Source organism: Haemaphysalis longicornis, unplaced genomic scaffold (assembly GCF_048455015.1).
Source record: "Haemaphysalis longicornis isolate Haplotype H1 unplaced genomic scaffold, Haemaphysalis longicornis Haplotype H1 scaffold_47, whole genome shotgun sequence".
In the NCBI taxonomy this organism is placed as follows: Eukaryota; Metazoa; Arthropoda; class Arachnida; order Ixodida; family Ixodidae; genus Haemaphysalis; species Haemaphysalis longicornis.
The window spans coordinates 1,426,662-1,442,958 of NW_027526379.1; the positions used below are offsets into that span (position 1 = coordinate 1,426,662).

Below are 16,297 nucleotides of genomic sequence, written 5' to 3' on the forward strand. Positions count from 1 at the left end.
GAAAAGCGACAGCCGCGGCCGGGAATCGAACCCGCGACCTCGTGCTCAGCAGCGCAACGCCTTAGCCAGTGAGCCACCGTGGCGGGTTTTTCCACAATTGCAATCATCAGCAATCAGCGAATAAAAGGATGAAAACAAGACACACGCCAAAGGAGGTTTGTGTGGACAATGACGGGTTAATTTCACAGGACATTTGTTGTTTTCTGTGAGTGAAAGTTCAATCTTATCAGCATGAGTGGCCAATAATGTGTTGAGGCAGGTGCCTACAGAAATAACAATACCTCATGAGCATGAAGTTTTTCAAAATGGTAGCAATTGTGAGTGCTGAAATATATTGCATAAAGCATTTATTCTACGAATAAACAAAAACAAGGAAAATACCGTGTTTAACGTCTTCAACAACTCCACTAATTTAGGCAAATCAATAGCTATACAATCAGCTGCTTTTCTAACTTTCAATTTCAGGGCTATATAGATAGCTTTCGCTTGGTTGAACCAATGTGTTTTTTTTTTTTGCTCAACCATAGACTGCAATAAAATCAACTTTTAATTGTCCCTTTATGGTAATGTGTTTTGGCAAAAACAAAAGACCAGTTGACACAGTGTCGCAGCCACTTCGCGGTTCGCGGCTCTAGTTGGTGACACGCAAAAAACTGAAAGATTTCAGGACAAAAATACGAATAAGAGTGGATGTAAGGAGATACATTGCAAGAACTTCATGGAGAGGAGCCTCGGTTTGCTTGGTGCTTTCGCCAAGGTCGACGGCATTTCAGGTTTTATTCCACGTGGAGAGGAGTTTGTCCGCACGTGTCGTTTCACTTTCATTCAGAGTTCTCTTGCGTCGCTATAAAAGACCAACCGGCTTCGCCTATCTTGAAACACTACCCCTTGAAACAGCACAACCCCTTCCCGGTTGCCTTCAAGGTAAGCGTTCACTTTGGCGGATGCCACACGAGCATGGAACAAAGCCTACGGGTTATCTATTTCTGTAACGGAAATCAGCCCAGCTGCTCGGGCAGTTGTAAACACTTGCGCGTGCACTGACACCACCATGCCTATTTCGTAACGTCGGGTGTTCTCAGAAATTTCTCACACATCTTCAATTAGATCGCATTCTCTCTGGAGAGTACTGCCATAGCGAAAACAAATAAACGAGGCAAATAACTGAAGAAGTAGGAATTTCACGCTTAAAAGAAGGCTGTGTAATGATGATGGTGATAGTGATGATTATCGCTATTAGTTTCATCTTTGTAGCGGGGTGATGACGTGTCATCTTCCCAAAAAGGACTAAGATACCTATATTTTATACTCTTGGCATAATACTTCGCTGCTGAGGGCAGGCACGAAAAACGTATTAGGCACAAAATACTTTTTTTTCCTCTTACAGGGAGTAACGGTTCTAGGCAATATTTCCCTCTCTGCTTTTAGTCCACCAGCATTCTAATCTACTTTTCGTCGCCTCGACAGCCGTAGGTTAACTTCCTCCGTGCTACCCTTAAATCCTACGCTTATGGGGGCCGAATATTTCCCTCATGTAGATTTCGATGGATACCCTCACATTCTAACACTATGTGCCGCATAGTTTTTGTTTCTTTTCCGCAGACCACGCAAACCCCATCATTTTGTGCATACTTCCTCCGAAAGCTCTTAGTTCGCAAGCAACCTGCTCTAGCCTCAAAAAGCAAAGCACTGCCCTGGGAATTATCGTAGAAGTTTTCCTTTCTGATGTCAAATTTCTTAGCCCTGTACATCTCTAAAGACGTTTTAGCTTCCATTTTTTTCTCTCCATTTACCCTTTTCTATCTGCCCTGCCTCTTTTTGGTTACCGTGGCTGTTTTGGATTCTCCACTGTTCTTTCCGTATTTCATCGTTACCTTCTGGTCTACCTTATACACTGTAAGCAAGCCCTCTCTTACCCTCTCCTAAAAATTTTTTTCTAGCCCTCTGCTGGTCGAGCTCGTGTTTGTGGCACAAAGCAGTGGTTCTGAGTCACATTAGTCGGTGATTACAGGCATGATCATAATAGCCTCGTTTTCCGTGTGTGATTTTTTTTTCTTGGAAGCTATATATCTGCCCTGCCGTAAAAAAATAAATCAATTTCAAGTCAGAGGTGAGTTCGTCGTCCTCTTCATTGTGTCCCGTCAAAATGTGCGCTGTTTTCCTCCTTTCCACCAGGAACCAACTTGCTCAGCATCAATCCTCGTCGGTCACCCCTTCACAGCGCATTAGATAGCACCCCACTAAGCTTATTCCGCTCCCTCGTCGTCACCGCTAAGAACCTCCTGTTCACCTCTACCGGTTCCTTCACCTTTCCAGGCGGTTCGTACTGCTCGTTCGGCAGTGGTCTGTGTTTCCACGCGTGCTTGGGTGCCCTTGCTCAGTGTTCTCCCGCCCTCCAGAGACACGGCTGCTCCTCTTTTCCGGTGCACTATCGGCTCGCGCTCCGTAGCTCTTTCTCAGAACTTTCGTCTGCTCTTTCCCTTTGCGGCGCGCGCTTCCGGGCTCGTGGTCCTTTTTTTTGTACCTCACGATGTGTTACCTTACAACTCAGAGTTGAAAAATAGAGATCAGAGGATTTCTCACTAAAGCAGGGCGCAATATATCGGCGGCATTCGTTGGATATATATGAAGGTTGGCTTAAGTCATAAATAGAAGCAAGAAAAACTTCAGAGATATTCCACAGAGTTGTTTGGTTGGAACATCTGAATTTACTGCTAAAATGCAGGAAGATGCTTCCTTTTCCGGCGATTCAGTAAAATAGAGTGCTCGAAATCTCTACTTGTAATATAACGTGGGATTTAAAAACCCCTACATGTTCGCAGGTTGACATGCGCCCTAATTGCGTGAAAACTCACATGTGACTGCCAAATATCGATGAGAAATGTTCAACCTTTAAGCACCGTTACAATTTTAAGTGCAGCTTATAAGTGTCCATTGGTGTTTGTTGTGAGAACATGATTTTGATCTCCTTCGCACAAGGGTGATGACGTGGGTCCCGGGACCGTAGCAGCGAATTTATCTTCTTTCCACTCTCCTCGTGACCTTAGCGCTCATAAAAACCGTCGGTAAAAACGAAGTTTTGTTCGCGACACGTACCAGCTGCTTTACTCCTTATCGCATTGTTATCGCATCCCGAACCAGAATTTTACCATTCATGTAGTTCTCTTCACAACCTGATTAGTGCTCGAGTTTGTTATTTGTTATTGCGTACCATTTTTTGCCATGTACCACCACAGCCAGGACCGTGTAACGCCCTGAATTTCCACAAAAATTCAAATATGGCGGACGTTCCACCTGTTCTCTATAATTGCGTAAATGGAGATAACCGGTCTCGCGCAATTTTCATAAATAAAAAAAGAAAAATATAAAAAGTTCCGGAAAATGGCGAAACGTGTAGCGCCCTCCCTTTACACAATAATGCAGATATCGCGAAAGTTGCAAATTTATTGATTATATTAACGCAAATTCAGATGATTTGTTGAAGGAAATTTTTGAAAAACTAGATAATGAGAAGAATATTTAAGAAGCAAGGAAAAAAGCAAAATATATAACGCATGGCATTTCCACAATAATGCATATATCGCAAACGTTCCACCGGTAATCGTTATAATAGTGTAAATAGAGATACTTGTTTGAAAAATTTTGAAAAATCTAGAAAATAGGAAAAATAAAAAATTTTCACGGAAAATGGCGAACCGTCACCCGTGTAGCCCTGCATTTCCACAATAATGCAGATGTGCGAAAGTTCCACTTCTAATCGTTATAATAGCGTAAATGGCGACAATTGGTCGTACAGGATTATGAAAAACCAAAGCATTTTGCGTGAGAAAACTTACACTCAGGACAAGCGGCATAAGAATGCGGCGCATTAGTAGATAATTCTGTGAATTTCTGTAGAATTTTCATTTTTCTGCTGCTCCAGGCGGTCTCAAGGGGTACTAAAATAACCAGTCCCCAAAGGCTAACTTCTCCATAGAAGCGTTTACTTCTCCTTCCTCTCCTCCACGATTATGTAACGTAAATGTTGAAAATAAAAAAATCTCATACAAGAAAAAATGCGCGGGTGCCGACCACTTTTTTTGTTGTTGTTTTAGAGGAATGGGTACCTTCTCTAAATATCAGTAATCTATACCCTTTTTAAACTTATTGTATTCACTTTCATTGTATTCGAACACAATCATTTTGTGGTTTTATTCTGAGCCAAAAGACTTCGAGTATTTTAAAGAGTGAATTTTGTTTGCACCCAAGCGTTTCATAATTACCGGTGACATTCTGAGACAGCGTAAGTTCTCCGTAGTGGATCACAGAACACCCATATTGCTTAAAACACTATGCGGAACTTTGCGGGGATTTTCTTTTTATGGCATGCCCGTTTCATCGTTACGCGAGCTCACATTGCTGTGCACACGAGCTCATATTTCTGTGCATACAATACATTCAAACGAGTGTCCGTTTTATCCCTGCATGTTTGTATTTCTCAGGCATTGAGCAATTATTTTTAAGTTCAATTCCTGTTTTTCTTGAGTGCGCTCCTAAAAATGTGCCCTGACTTCTTTTACGCTGTTTTCTTATTTCGCTCTAAGACGGCAGACAAGGTGTTTAATTTCTCGGTATAAAATGCAATATTATTGGCTTCGGTTGTGCGCTCCGTGGGTATTATGGGTTGGTGCGCTGTTTACCTCTATACATTCGCAAAAAAATTCCAATCCTATTAAGCAAGAATAAACGGCGTGCAGCGCCGCGTACTCGGGTGCGCCCGTAAGCTGTCAGAGACGAAGAATTTTAAGTACGAAATTAACGCTAACTTGTTCAGCTAACTGACTAAATTAAGCCTTAACGTGTTTTTGAGGTAGTATTTACCCAGAACCATCACATTCGTCGTACATCGAGGTGCGTGCACGAGTTTCCGGTGTGCTCTATGTAGAATGCCACGCAGGAGTTACTACGTCCACCTTTTGTTTGCTAAAGCCATGAGCTGTAGTGGCGTCGGCGATGCCTACTTATGCTTCAACAAGCAGATCTACAGTTCATACCACAAGCTGCATGCAGCACTCTGGAGGCTACATTGTTGTCCCCAGTGAGGGAGCCTATTTCACCACGAAGGGGGTTTGAAAAGACGTTTCAGTCTCCCCTCTAGGCAGGTGAAACGGCAAGGCCCCGGCGGCTTTTGTCGCTTTCCTTCGCGGTGTGTTAGGCGCCCTCAGTGGGAGCTCTATTGAAAAGAATCTAGCCTCCAAAGTACTGCATGCAGCTTGTGGTATGAACTGTAGGTTTCTTTACCATCGGGTGCTAAACTTTTCAGGTTAATATTGCCGCATGCCTGGGACAATCTCCTTGTTTGGGTATGTGCCTTTCGGAACATTGGGTCTGAGAAGAAGAAGAGGTTTGGGTGCTACCACGGCAGCTCTGCTTGTGCGTCAGCTTCGGTGCCGTCTCTAGGTCTTTTAAGTCGAGTAAATACTGTTTTTCTACCTTTATTCGTGACATTTGTGGTGGAGGTGCTGGGTAATCCCATGCACTTCGAGCCAGGCGAGTTTATCGACCCACGCGAGTGTCATCTGGAGACAACACCAGTGCACAAGTCAAGTCGCCGCATTCGAGGTCTACCACCAGAATTTGGCCTGCTGGTGAAGCCTCCACGCGTAATGACAACCACTACGGCTTGCCAAACCAATGAGGGCAGCGGAGCCTTCTCGCCGCTGGTGGTGCACTTGCCGCACACACCGCGGCCGTTCCACGGCGACACCTTCGAAGACGTCGAGGACTGGCTCGATCATTTCGATCGGGTCGCTGCGTTCAATGAGTGGGACGACACACGTAAGCTGAGAAGCGTTTACTGCTCCCTCAGGGAGTCGGCACAGACGTGGTACGAAAACCACGCGCCTACGTTTACAAGCTGGTTGGAGTTTCGGCGGCAGTTGCTCGAAGACTTCAGAAATAGTGAGCGGAAGGAAAAGGCCGAGATTGCTCTACAGTCCAGGGCGCAAAAACCAAACGAGAGCGTCTCTATGTTCGTCGAGGACATGACGCGCTTCTTTCGGCGAGCTGACCCTGGTATGAGTGAAGCTAAGAAGGTTCGCCACCTGACGCGGGGTGTGAAGGAACAGCTATTCGCTGGCCTTGTACGCAGCCCGCCAACAACGGTTGCTGACTTCGTTCGGGAAGCGACCTCAATGGAGCGGGCCCTGCAGCAGCGCAACATGCAGTACGGGCGTCAAGCCAGTGTGGCCGCCTGCGGTTCAGCGGTCAACGATGAACACGCTCTCCGGGAGCTCGTGAGGAGCGTCGTGCGTGAGGAACTGCGGCTTCTTCAACAGGGTGACTGCCGACCAACTTTCGCTGCCTTTACCGACGTCGTCCGAGACGAAGTTCGGCGAGCAATGGGACCCGCGGCACCGGCCGATGTTGCAAGCCCTGTTCGAACGTACACGGATGTGTATCCTATGCTGGCTCCAACAGTGGAACATCGCACTTACACGGACGTGGTGCGCACGCCGACCTCGGCACCGCCCCAAGTGTTACCAACTGTGACACACCCGTTCGGACGCACGTTGAACCCGGCCACACGGTATGAACCAAGACGTCTCGAACGGAAAGCGACCGTGTGGCGCACATCAGACAATCGGCCCCTGTGCTACCATTGTGGTGAAGAAGGCCACGTGTTCCGTCACTGCCCTTACCGCCGCCTGGGACTTCGCGGGTTCTCGCCGAACGCACCTCGACCGCGCTACGGGGAACGACCCCGAGAAATCGAGGAGTACCTTTCCGCCCACGAGCTGACGTCAACTTCGCCCGCTACTCATCAGTCCCGAACGCCTACCCCTCGCAGGTACTCATCACCGATCCGTCCCGGCTCTCCTCGATCTGGCGGGAACCGGTCTCCGAGCCCACACCGGGGAAACTAAACCCAGCGACCTCCGGGGGTGAGGCCGCTGCGCATAAAGCTCAAGAACCTCCACCGACGCAACGACATCCGCATGACGACCACCGAAATCGAACTTTTGAAGCGAACGAACTTCTTTCTGCCGACATCCCGGTCCTCGTCGACAACCACTCGGCAACAGCTCTCGTCGATACCGGCGCTGACTATTCTGTTATTAGCTGGTCACTCGCGTCCAAGCTGCGTAAAGTAACGACGCCATGGTGTGGACCGCCAATCCGCACAGCTGGCGGCCACCTTGTTGTGCCGACTGGTTTGTGCACCGCCCGAATTCAAATTCAAGATTCAACTTTCCCTGGCTGCTTTGCCGTGCTGCGGGAGTGCTCGAAACAACTTATACTTGGTTTGGACTTTCTCCGCGAATACGGGGCAGTGATCGACTTGCGGGATCTTTTGGTTACGTTTTCGAACCCTCTGTCAGTCGACGACGAGAGCGAGCTCTCCAGGCCTGCGCTCCGAATTTGCGACGAGATTGTTACTTTACCTCCCCGAAGCAGTATGTTTGTTACTGTTGAGTGCGAGCAATCACCTGTCAGTTGCGGTATCGCCGAACAAAACGTTTCCCTGCTGCTCGACCGACAGGTCTGCGCAGCCCGTGGCCTCGTCGACATCAGCAACCAACGAACAGAAATACTGCTTACGAACTTCAGTCCGGAACACCAGCATTTATCGCACAGAACAGCAGTTGCATACCTGGACGCAGTAAGCGACGAAGAAAGGAATCTTGTTCTAGGAGTCTTGTCCACGCAGAACGAATCGGAGAAGGTCGCCAAAATTGACATAAACCCTGACCTGCCGATGTCCCAACAGCAACAGCTTCGCGATGTTCTCAACTCGTTTGGCGACTGCTTTGCTGTAACGTCTAAAGTTCGACAAACAACCATCGCCAAGCATCGCATCATCACCGACGAACACGAGCGACCCATTCGCCAACACCCTTACCGAGTTTCAACGAAAGAACGCGAGGCTATTCGTCGCCAAGTTAAAGAAATGCTCCAAGACGACGTCATCCAGCCGTCGACAAGTCCTTGGGCATCCCCGGTCGTCCTTGTTGAGAAGAAAGACGGTACTCTTCGTTTTTGCGTAGACTACCGGAAGCTCAACAAAGTTACGAAGAAAGACGTCTATCCTTTGCCGCGTATTGATGACTCGTTGGATCGGTTGCGCCATGCTAGATTTTTCTCCTCTATTTATTTGCGCAGTGGTTATTGGCAAATTGAAGTAGATGAACGAGACCGCGAAAAAACAGCTTTCGTTACTCCGGACGGCCTCTACGAATTTAAGGTCCTGCCGTTTGGTTTGTGCTCCGCCCCCGCCACTTTCCAGCGGATGATGGACACTGTTCTATCTGGACTAAAGTGGCAGACGTGCCTTGTATACTTGGACGACGTGGTAGTGTTTTCTCGAACGTTCGAAGAGCACCTAGTGCGTCTGAGAGCAGTTCTTGAGGCCATCCGATCCGCCCAACTGTCGTTAAAACCTGAGAAGTGCCATTTTGGGTACGAAAAGCTGAAGTTTTTGGGCCACCTCGTCAGCTTCCAAGGCGTCCGCCCTGACCCCGACAAGACTGCTGCTGTCGCCGCTTTCCCAACACCAAGCGACAAAAACGCCGTACGCCGTTTTCTCGGCCTCTGCGCGTGCTATCGTCGCTTTGTGGAGAACTTTTCCGATATAGCGGAGCCGTTAACTCGCCTAACAAAGAATGATGTGCAGTTCAGTTGGGGCCCAAAAGAGTGTGCAGCGTTCGACGAACTGAAAAGTCGGTTGCAGACTCCACCTGTGCTCGGCCACTTTGACGAGAACGCTGACACTGAACTGCATACTGACGCAAGCAACATCGGGTTAGGTGCAGTGCTTGTACAGTGGCAAGATGGTGTAGAGCGGGTTATCGCTTATGCGAGCCGTACTCTGTCACGCGCCGAAGCCAACTACTCTACAACTGAGAAGGAATGCTTGGCTGTCGTGTGGGCCGTCACCAAATTTCGGCCATATCTCTATGGGCGACATTTCAAGGTGGCTACTGACCATCACTCTCTGTGCTGGTTGGCCAACCTGAAAGACCCGTCTGGACGTCTCGCTCGTTGGAGTCTCCGGCTACAGGAGTTCGATGTCAGTGTCGTCTACAAGTCCGGCCGTAAACACAGCGACGCAGACTGCCTCTCCCGCGCTCCAATCGATAAAATCTCTACCGAGGAAGACGATGATGGCGGCTTTCTTGGAGCCGTCACTCCTTCTGACCTTGCTCAAGACCAACGAAATGACCCGGAACTTCGTCCAGTCATCCATTACCTCGAAGGATGTACCTCTCAGCTACCCAGATCTTTCGCACGCGGCCGTACGTCATTTTGTCTGCGTAACAACATCCTGTATAAAAAGAATTTCGATGCCACGGAAACAACATACTTGCTCGTTCCACCAAGAAAACTACGTGCAGAAATTCTGCAGGCCTGTCACGATGAACCGTCTTCCGGGCATCTCGGCTTCGCCCGTACCTTAGCCCGCATACGTCTACGGTATTACTGGCCGAAGCTTGCGGTTGATGTCAAGCAGTACGTACAAACTTGCCGAGACTGCCAGAGGCGGAAAACTCCGCCCGAAAAGCCCGCCGGTCTACTCCAACCGGTTGACCCTCCGAAATTACCGTTTCAGCAGATCGGTATGGATCTTCTGGGGCCTTTTCCTTTGTCATCCTCCGGCAACAGATGGATCGTCGTCGCTACGGACTACTTAACGCGTTACTGTGAAACAAAGGCCCTTACCCGAAGCACGGCCACAGAAGTTGCCAAGTTCTTTATCGAGAACATCGTCCTTCGTCATGGTGCCCCGACAGTTGTCATCACGGACAGGGGAGCTGCGTTCACAGCACAACTTCTTAAAGAAGTGTTACATCTCAGCTGCACAAGCCACCGGAGGACAACCGCCTACCACCCGCAGGCGAACGGACTAACGGAGAGGCTAAATAAGACCATTGCCGATATGCTCTCTATGTACGTTGACGTCGACCACCGGAATTGGGATGCCATACTACCATACGTGACCTTCGCCTACAATACGGCGGCGCAGGAAACAACACGGTTTACCCCGGCACCACGGCAGCTACCACGGCAGCTCTGCTTGTGCGTCAGCTTCGGTGCCGTCTGTAGGTCTTTTAAGTCGAGTAAATACTGTTTTTCTACCTTTATTCGTGACAATATAACTTGAGTAATTTCGTAAATTTTCTTTAGACAGTCGATTGTCTTAGTAACGGTTTTGTGCTACAAGTGACGAGGCCAGACATCAGCTTTGCTTCGAATTGGGACCCGTTCTTGTTTCCGTTGTTACTGCTTTTATTGTCTTGCGAAACTTACCCCCTACAAGGGCACAGAGCTTTGCATCTGTCCCTAAAACAGCGCACGAACAGGACGCAGGCAAGAAAAACAGGACGAAGCGCTGTTATTCTCTTGTCCTTTCGTGCATCCTTTTCGTGTGCTGCTTTCCCGCAATTCGAAATGCTCCAAACAAGACGAATTTCTTCTGTGCGTCTCTGTGCTTGACTTCTGCTGTGCAAAAGTACTGCTCTTTTCCTCCCCTCTGAAACGAGCTCCAAACTTTTATCAGTCGAATCCCCCTTACTTGAGACTAATTTTGACAACTTAACACAGCTACTCACTATCTTAGTGGGGAATGGCAGAAAACTGTATAACAACACGTGACTTGCAAATTTACCACTTGGGCGTCCGTAACTGTTTCCGAATCTTTACTTTAACCTGTTGCATTTGTAACATCAAGAAACAACAAACGTTTATCCGCAGCAGGTTGCAGTGACAGCGTGCACTGCTCACCAGACGCGGCGCCATTAGTGCGTACCCTTCACATTGTATGTAGAGGGAGGCCTTACCCTGTCAGGTAGCTGCGACGCGGTATGATAGATGTAACAAAACTCCAGTGCCCGCTGATACTCTTTTCTCTCTCTCTCTCTCCTCCTATACTTCGCCTGCAGGAATCATCATGAGGGCCTTCGTTCTCGTCGCCTTACTCGTCGTGCTTGCAGCGCTGTGGTAAGTTCTAATACAGCGCCAAGAAACTGTATTCTTCCTCCACCATATCCTGAGCTACAGGTGGACTGAACTACTCACTGCTTGCACTGCTTTAACCGGTGATCAGGGCCTGAAGCTAAGACAGGCTGTAGCAGCGAGTTTAATGTAGTGTCGTATGCTACGGCGCCTCCGCCTCCGTAAAACATGCTGCTAGAACGGCCTTCGTAATCCATTTCCGCGTCGCCTATGTAAAGTGCGCATTTACACAGGCCACGCCAACTTTACACGGGCAATATGGCCAATAAGGAAACATGGCCGCAGCATGTTTTAATGCGCTCGGCATCGCGAGTTATTACGCCATCTCTATGCGTTGAATGCGTCGCCGGGGTAAACGTATCGGGGCGAAGTCGAACGGCCTTGGTTTAAAGTACGCTCTGTCTGGCCAGTTTTGTCTTCAAAACTCGCTGCCTCCTTAACTGTAAATAGAGAAGTCACGTGGTATTTATGGCTCGTTTATGCTGCCTTATTAATTGTTTTTCGACAAGGTTGCTATTGCACCACACGTGATACAGAACACTACCCCCCCCCCCCCCCCCGATAGTTATGCAAATGGGGCTGTTCACCAAAATAAGAAATATAAGGGATGAAGTAGGCGCCGTTAGAACTAAACCAAAGATCTTACTGTGAAGAAAGGCTGGGAAAAAAATGCGGATAGGCTGGGTAAAAACGCATTATTTAGGAACTATTCCGAGAGTTCTTTTCAGTTTCACAATACGTGTGGCAGTTTTGAATTGCATAGCCTTACCCCTATGTTAATGGAAGACGTGCCTACATAGCTCCCATCAAAATACTTTTCCCTGGTTACGTACATACGCAGGTCACGACATGTAGTCTCGATTAGCATCAGCGCACGCCATCTTGGACTCCAAATGCAATCACAATTTCACCCTTCGTTAAGTAGATCATAGCTGTTTTTGTACTCCTGAACCATGAGAGCTCACAAACGATATTGCAGTAGAGGGCCGCTGAGCGTAGGTGAGTGGCAACGTTCCTCTCGAGCAACCGCTATGCATAGGCTTGAAACCTATTTTATCTATAACTACTGTGCTAATGCTTGTCTCGTACAAACACATTGCCTTCAAATTTCGTGTTCACATTAACCAAATGCAACGTATTAAAGTACTTCTACAATAGAGGTGGCGCCTCTAATAGCAGTGCTTTGACGGGTAAGGTTGGTTAGAAGTGTGCATCTTTGTACTATCTGCCTATGTTTCACCGGGATCGGCCCCCAAGGGCACATAATGGCTTTGGTAGCCCAAAGCCATCAGTCACCCAAAATAGAAATGCTTTGAGAAACAAGCAGGACTACGCAGGCGGTAACGTGTACGACGGCCGATAGATGTGATCTAGCCCAGACTTTATATAAGTTGTCGTCTTATCTTTATCTAACAGCGTAACAGCGACAAGCCCTCCAGTCTGCGGAAGCTGCTCGCAAAGCCAGTGCCACAATAACCCAGAAACGCTGAACTGCAGTTGCGGAACGCATAAGGATTACTGTGGCTGCTGTGTCATCTGCAACAAGGTTTGTTCCATTGTTCGTTTTGCTGTCTAATAATTCCTAGAAATCGGCATACTCGTCAAATTACATTGTAGTTTAGCTATCCTAATGCAACATACAGCCTAATTCATAGACAATATACTTCCGTTTATGATCTACCAGATTATGGAAAAACTGTATTGAGCACGCTGGACTCGAGAACGATGCGTACGAGAAAAATTACCACGACTTATGCTGGATATCGAGAAAAGAAACATGTATATGAAATGTTCAAAAATTTAAGCACTGCACGGAGTTTTTGCCCGTGCTCTATGCGAATATTAGCATAATTGCAAGTTTTACTGCTTCTGTGTCAAGGTACATACAATAGGGGTACTTTGATGCGTGTAAATCAGCTTTTTTCCTTTATTTAAGCAATCCTCCACTGTCACAGTGGAATATTCAAGTCGTTAGCAAGCCAATCTGCATACCAGCTTCTATTTTGTGATTAATGTGTAGTTGATATGTTGAAATGAATGATAAAGTCAAGCTAAGTCAAGTTCATTTACCAGACACACAAAAGTGCAACTCTGTATAGTCTTCTAGGATAAAAGCTGCACTAAGCAGCTTGACAGCGGCACAGGAGCCGTTTTGCAGGGCAGCAGTCAATGCAGATGTCAAAAGAAATAACAATAAACAAGCGAACAATAGTAAACAAAACTATACTTTCCGCGCGCTTCCACTCTACCAGCCATAAACGAAAACTTTACACACTGAATTGCTTTGCAGTGCCCCGGCGAGGAGTGCGTCCCGCTCTTCCAGCACCGCTGCTCCGAAGGCCACACATGCGAGTTGGATGAGCCAGGCACCATCCACGCGGGGGGAAAGGGGAAGTGCAAGCCTTCTTCCTAACATGTGGCTTATTTGATGGAGACACCGATTCAGCACTGTCACGCCTCCCTTCTGCTAGCGGTTTCTGCGAGTGTGTGAACCAATCATTGCCTGGTAGCCCACACCGCACTTTCTTCCTGTGTACATGACAACTAACCTGCAATAAAGGTATCAGCGTGAAATATGCGTTTCATATTTTCGCTTCTAGAAAAAAATGTTCTTGCGATAATATTGCGACATGTTTGATGCCAGTGACATGAATAAATCGGGTGTACACTGCACGAAAGGTTTCCTGATATAATAAAACCATCATTGTAAGTATGACGTGAACAAGCTGACTGATCTTTTTTTAAGGTGATTGACTGGTGGCACCACGGCTGCATTGCGAGTTCTCCCTCTGCCCGTGCGATCTTTGCCATTTGTAAACCGTTATTGCCGTCCACAACTGCAGTAAAGTGTTGCTATAGTTCTCTGAAAAAGCAAGGACTACGCTGAGCCATCTCCGCACCAAAAGTTGGTGAATAAGACTACGCATTTATATGTCTGGGTCATATGCCGCTGACTTATTCTTTTTTAGGGAAAATGTTGATATGCAACGATCACGTGTCCTGTTCTAGGATTAAAGTGTCTGCATCCTAGTAAGGATATTCATAAGCATGAATGCAGAGATGAGAATAACTAAGCTTAATCACAAGTTAAAATTAATGCAGCTCTCTAAAGTTAATGCAGCTCTCTAAAGTTCTTAAGTGTTGGGAGCAACTTTTGAAAAATGCAGTTATCTAGGCGGTAACAGGCAACAGCTGGACCAGCCGAATTACAGCATTGCCGCCAAGGTATGAAGCAGGTCGATTAGACAACTCCGTGCATTGCAGAGAAAGCCGTATGCCCCCACAACTCGGTGTAGCGCATATGGCTTCGAGATGACCAGCGCTGCTTTTACTATGAGGTATTGGTGATGGGAACGATCTAGCAACAACGAGTGAATAAATGTGAAATAAGAATGCCTGCCTAAACAGGGCTTTGTGCAGCAGGAAGGACCTATTTTAAACCGCATACGTGTTTTCATTTATTGCTCTCTTATCAGATTGAGTTGGAAATATTACTCTAGGATGAGTACTGACACAAATCTCGAGCAAGCTGCAAAAAATCAATTTTTAGTGTGCAGCGTGAGCAGTATATGTAATGTTGAAACCGCATATTTTATGAAAAAAAAACAAAGACAAAAATAACAACCTGAAACCTATATATTACGACTCGCATTCGATTCCCGGCCGCGGCGGCCGCTTTTCTGATGGAGGCGAAAAGATAAAACGCCTTTGTGTACGAGATTTCGGCCCACATTAAATATCACCAGGTGTGGGCGATATTATTCCGGAGCCCACCCCTACGGCGCGCCTCACCACCGTCGTTGCGTCGGTGCGTTTGGCACTATAAGCAGAACTAACATATCAGGTTTTATTGTATTGTGTTGAACTCGGCTGGTTAGTCACGTTTTAGGCAGTCAGTTCCGTGCCTGCATTCTAATTCGAAGACTACGGGTAACCTAATCTTAAAAGGGCAAACATTTCTTTTCTTTCTAAGGGGTACAACCAGCAAAGTTAGCTTGTTAGTGAAATGCACATGGCATATTCTATCAAAAGAGTGGCATCGAAGCAGCAAAATAGAAATTGGTTGTTGTCACGGAGCAATAATAAGATAGGAGGCGAAAACAAGCTTCCAAGTGCGGCTAGATAATGTCACAAGCACTCGTCATACGTTAAGCTAGCGGCATCTTCCGCCGCCGAAGAAACTGCGCGGCCGTCGAAATCGGCATTTCACTGCTCAGCCCCGGAATAGGTGCGGCCGCTATCACTTCGTCCATCAGGTGCCGCTACCGTCTCCTTCGCCGTCGCAGCTACGAAGCTTTGCAGTCAGCCTTGGTTTTCATTGTGACATTATCTGGTCGCTCGCCCGCGCTTGCAGCAATGGGCCGTCTCGCCTCCTATATATTCTTGCTCAGTTGTTGTTGTCGACTTGGTTCATGAAGCCCGAAGGAATAACGCTGCGCAAAAGAAGAGAACGAAGACACAGCGGACAAGACGAGTACAACTTCGAACTTTATTTTGCATGAGATGACAACGCACATACATACTTCCCACCAGTATCAACCTCAAGCCAATCAACATTCTCTGCCACCCAATTCGACATAACAATAATCACGTGTCACATACAACAAATAAGAGAATTCGATAACACGGGGTAAAAAAGCCATAGGCTCCACATAACCGATCCAACTTAGAGACTACTCAAGGCACCTAAAATCGACACGTGTCAAACCCAAATAAAAAAATGAAAGAAGAAAATCAAAGCCAACAAGGCATAAAAACACCAAAACTAGAGGGATAAGTCGGGAAGGGAATCGAAGTCGGGAACAACACAGTGGGTGCGCTTCCAACATTTATCAAAAGCATAAAAATGCCGAAAAAGACAATTTCCCCGAAGTTGTTTTAAAGATAACACTGTACGAAAGTTAATTCTGTGGGTAAGAGGATTACGGAGGGTGTGCTGACACAATCTTCCGCATAGTCTCTAATTCTGTACGCTTCAAAAGTTTCTCTCTCTGTTTGGTCTTTAGCTCATGCTAGGAATTCGGTATCTGAAAGCTTTGGAACGCAGTCGCAGGTTTTGGAATGCATAGCCACATTCCAACACAATTCAGTTGCAACAAAACGTTTGTTCTTACGCACCCTACCAATAAAACATCGGCCACTTTTACAAATATATACCTTTTTACAGACTTTTTACAGAATTTTGTAGACTACTCCTGAAACGCCCTTCGTGTATCATTCTTCATGTCTTTTTTCATACATTCTTTTTTTTTGTTCAGACATTAACAAGTACAATCTTGATGACTTACATGGCGCTTAAAAACCA

General features: G+C 46.9%; 1 protein-coding gene across 1 annotated transcript; it reads left to right on the top strand.

Moving 5' to 3' along the window:
* The first annotated feature begins 829 nt into the window (after positions 1–829).
* Positions 830–13,717, top strand: LOC144137695 (8.6 kDa transglutaminase substrate-like). Its single transcript, XM_077669637.1, has 4 exons — positions 830–924; positions 10,920–10,977; positions 12,409–12,538; positions 13,283–13,717. Exons 2-4 carry the CDS (start codon positions 10,928–10,930, stop codon positions 13,403–13,405), a joined length of 303 nt encoding a protein of 100 aa, XP_077525763.1. The 5' UTR covers positions 830–924; positions 10,920–10,927; the 3' UTR covers positions 13,406–13,717.
* Positions 13,718–16,297: the final 2,580 nt, after the last annotated feature.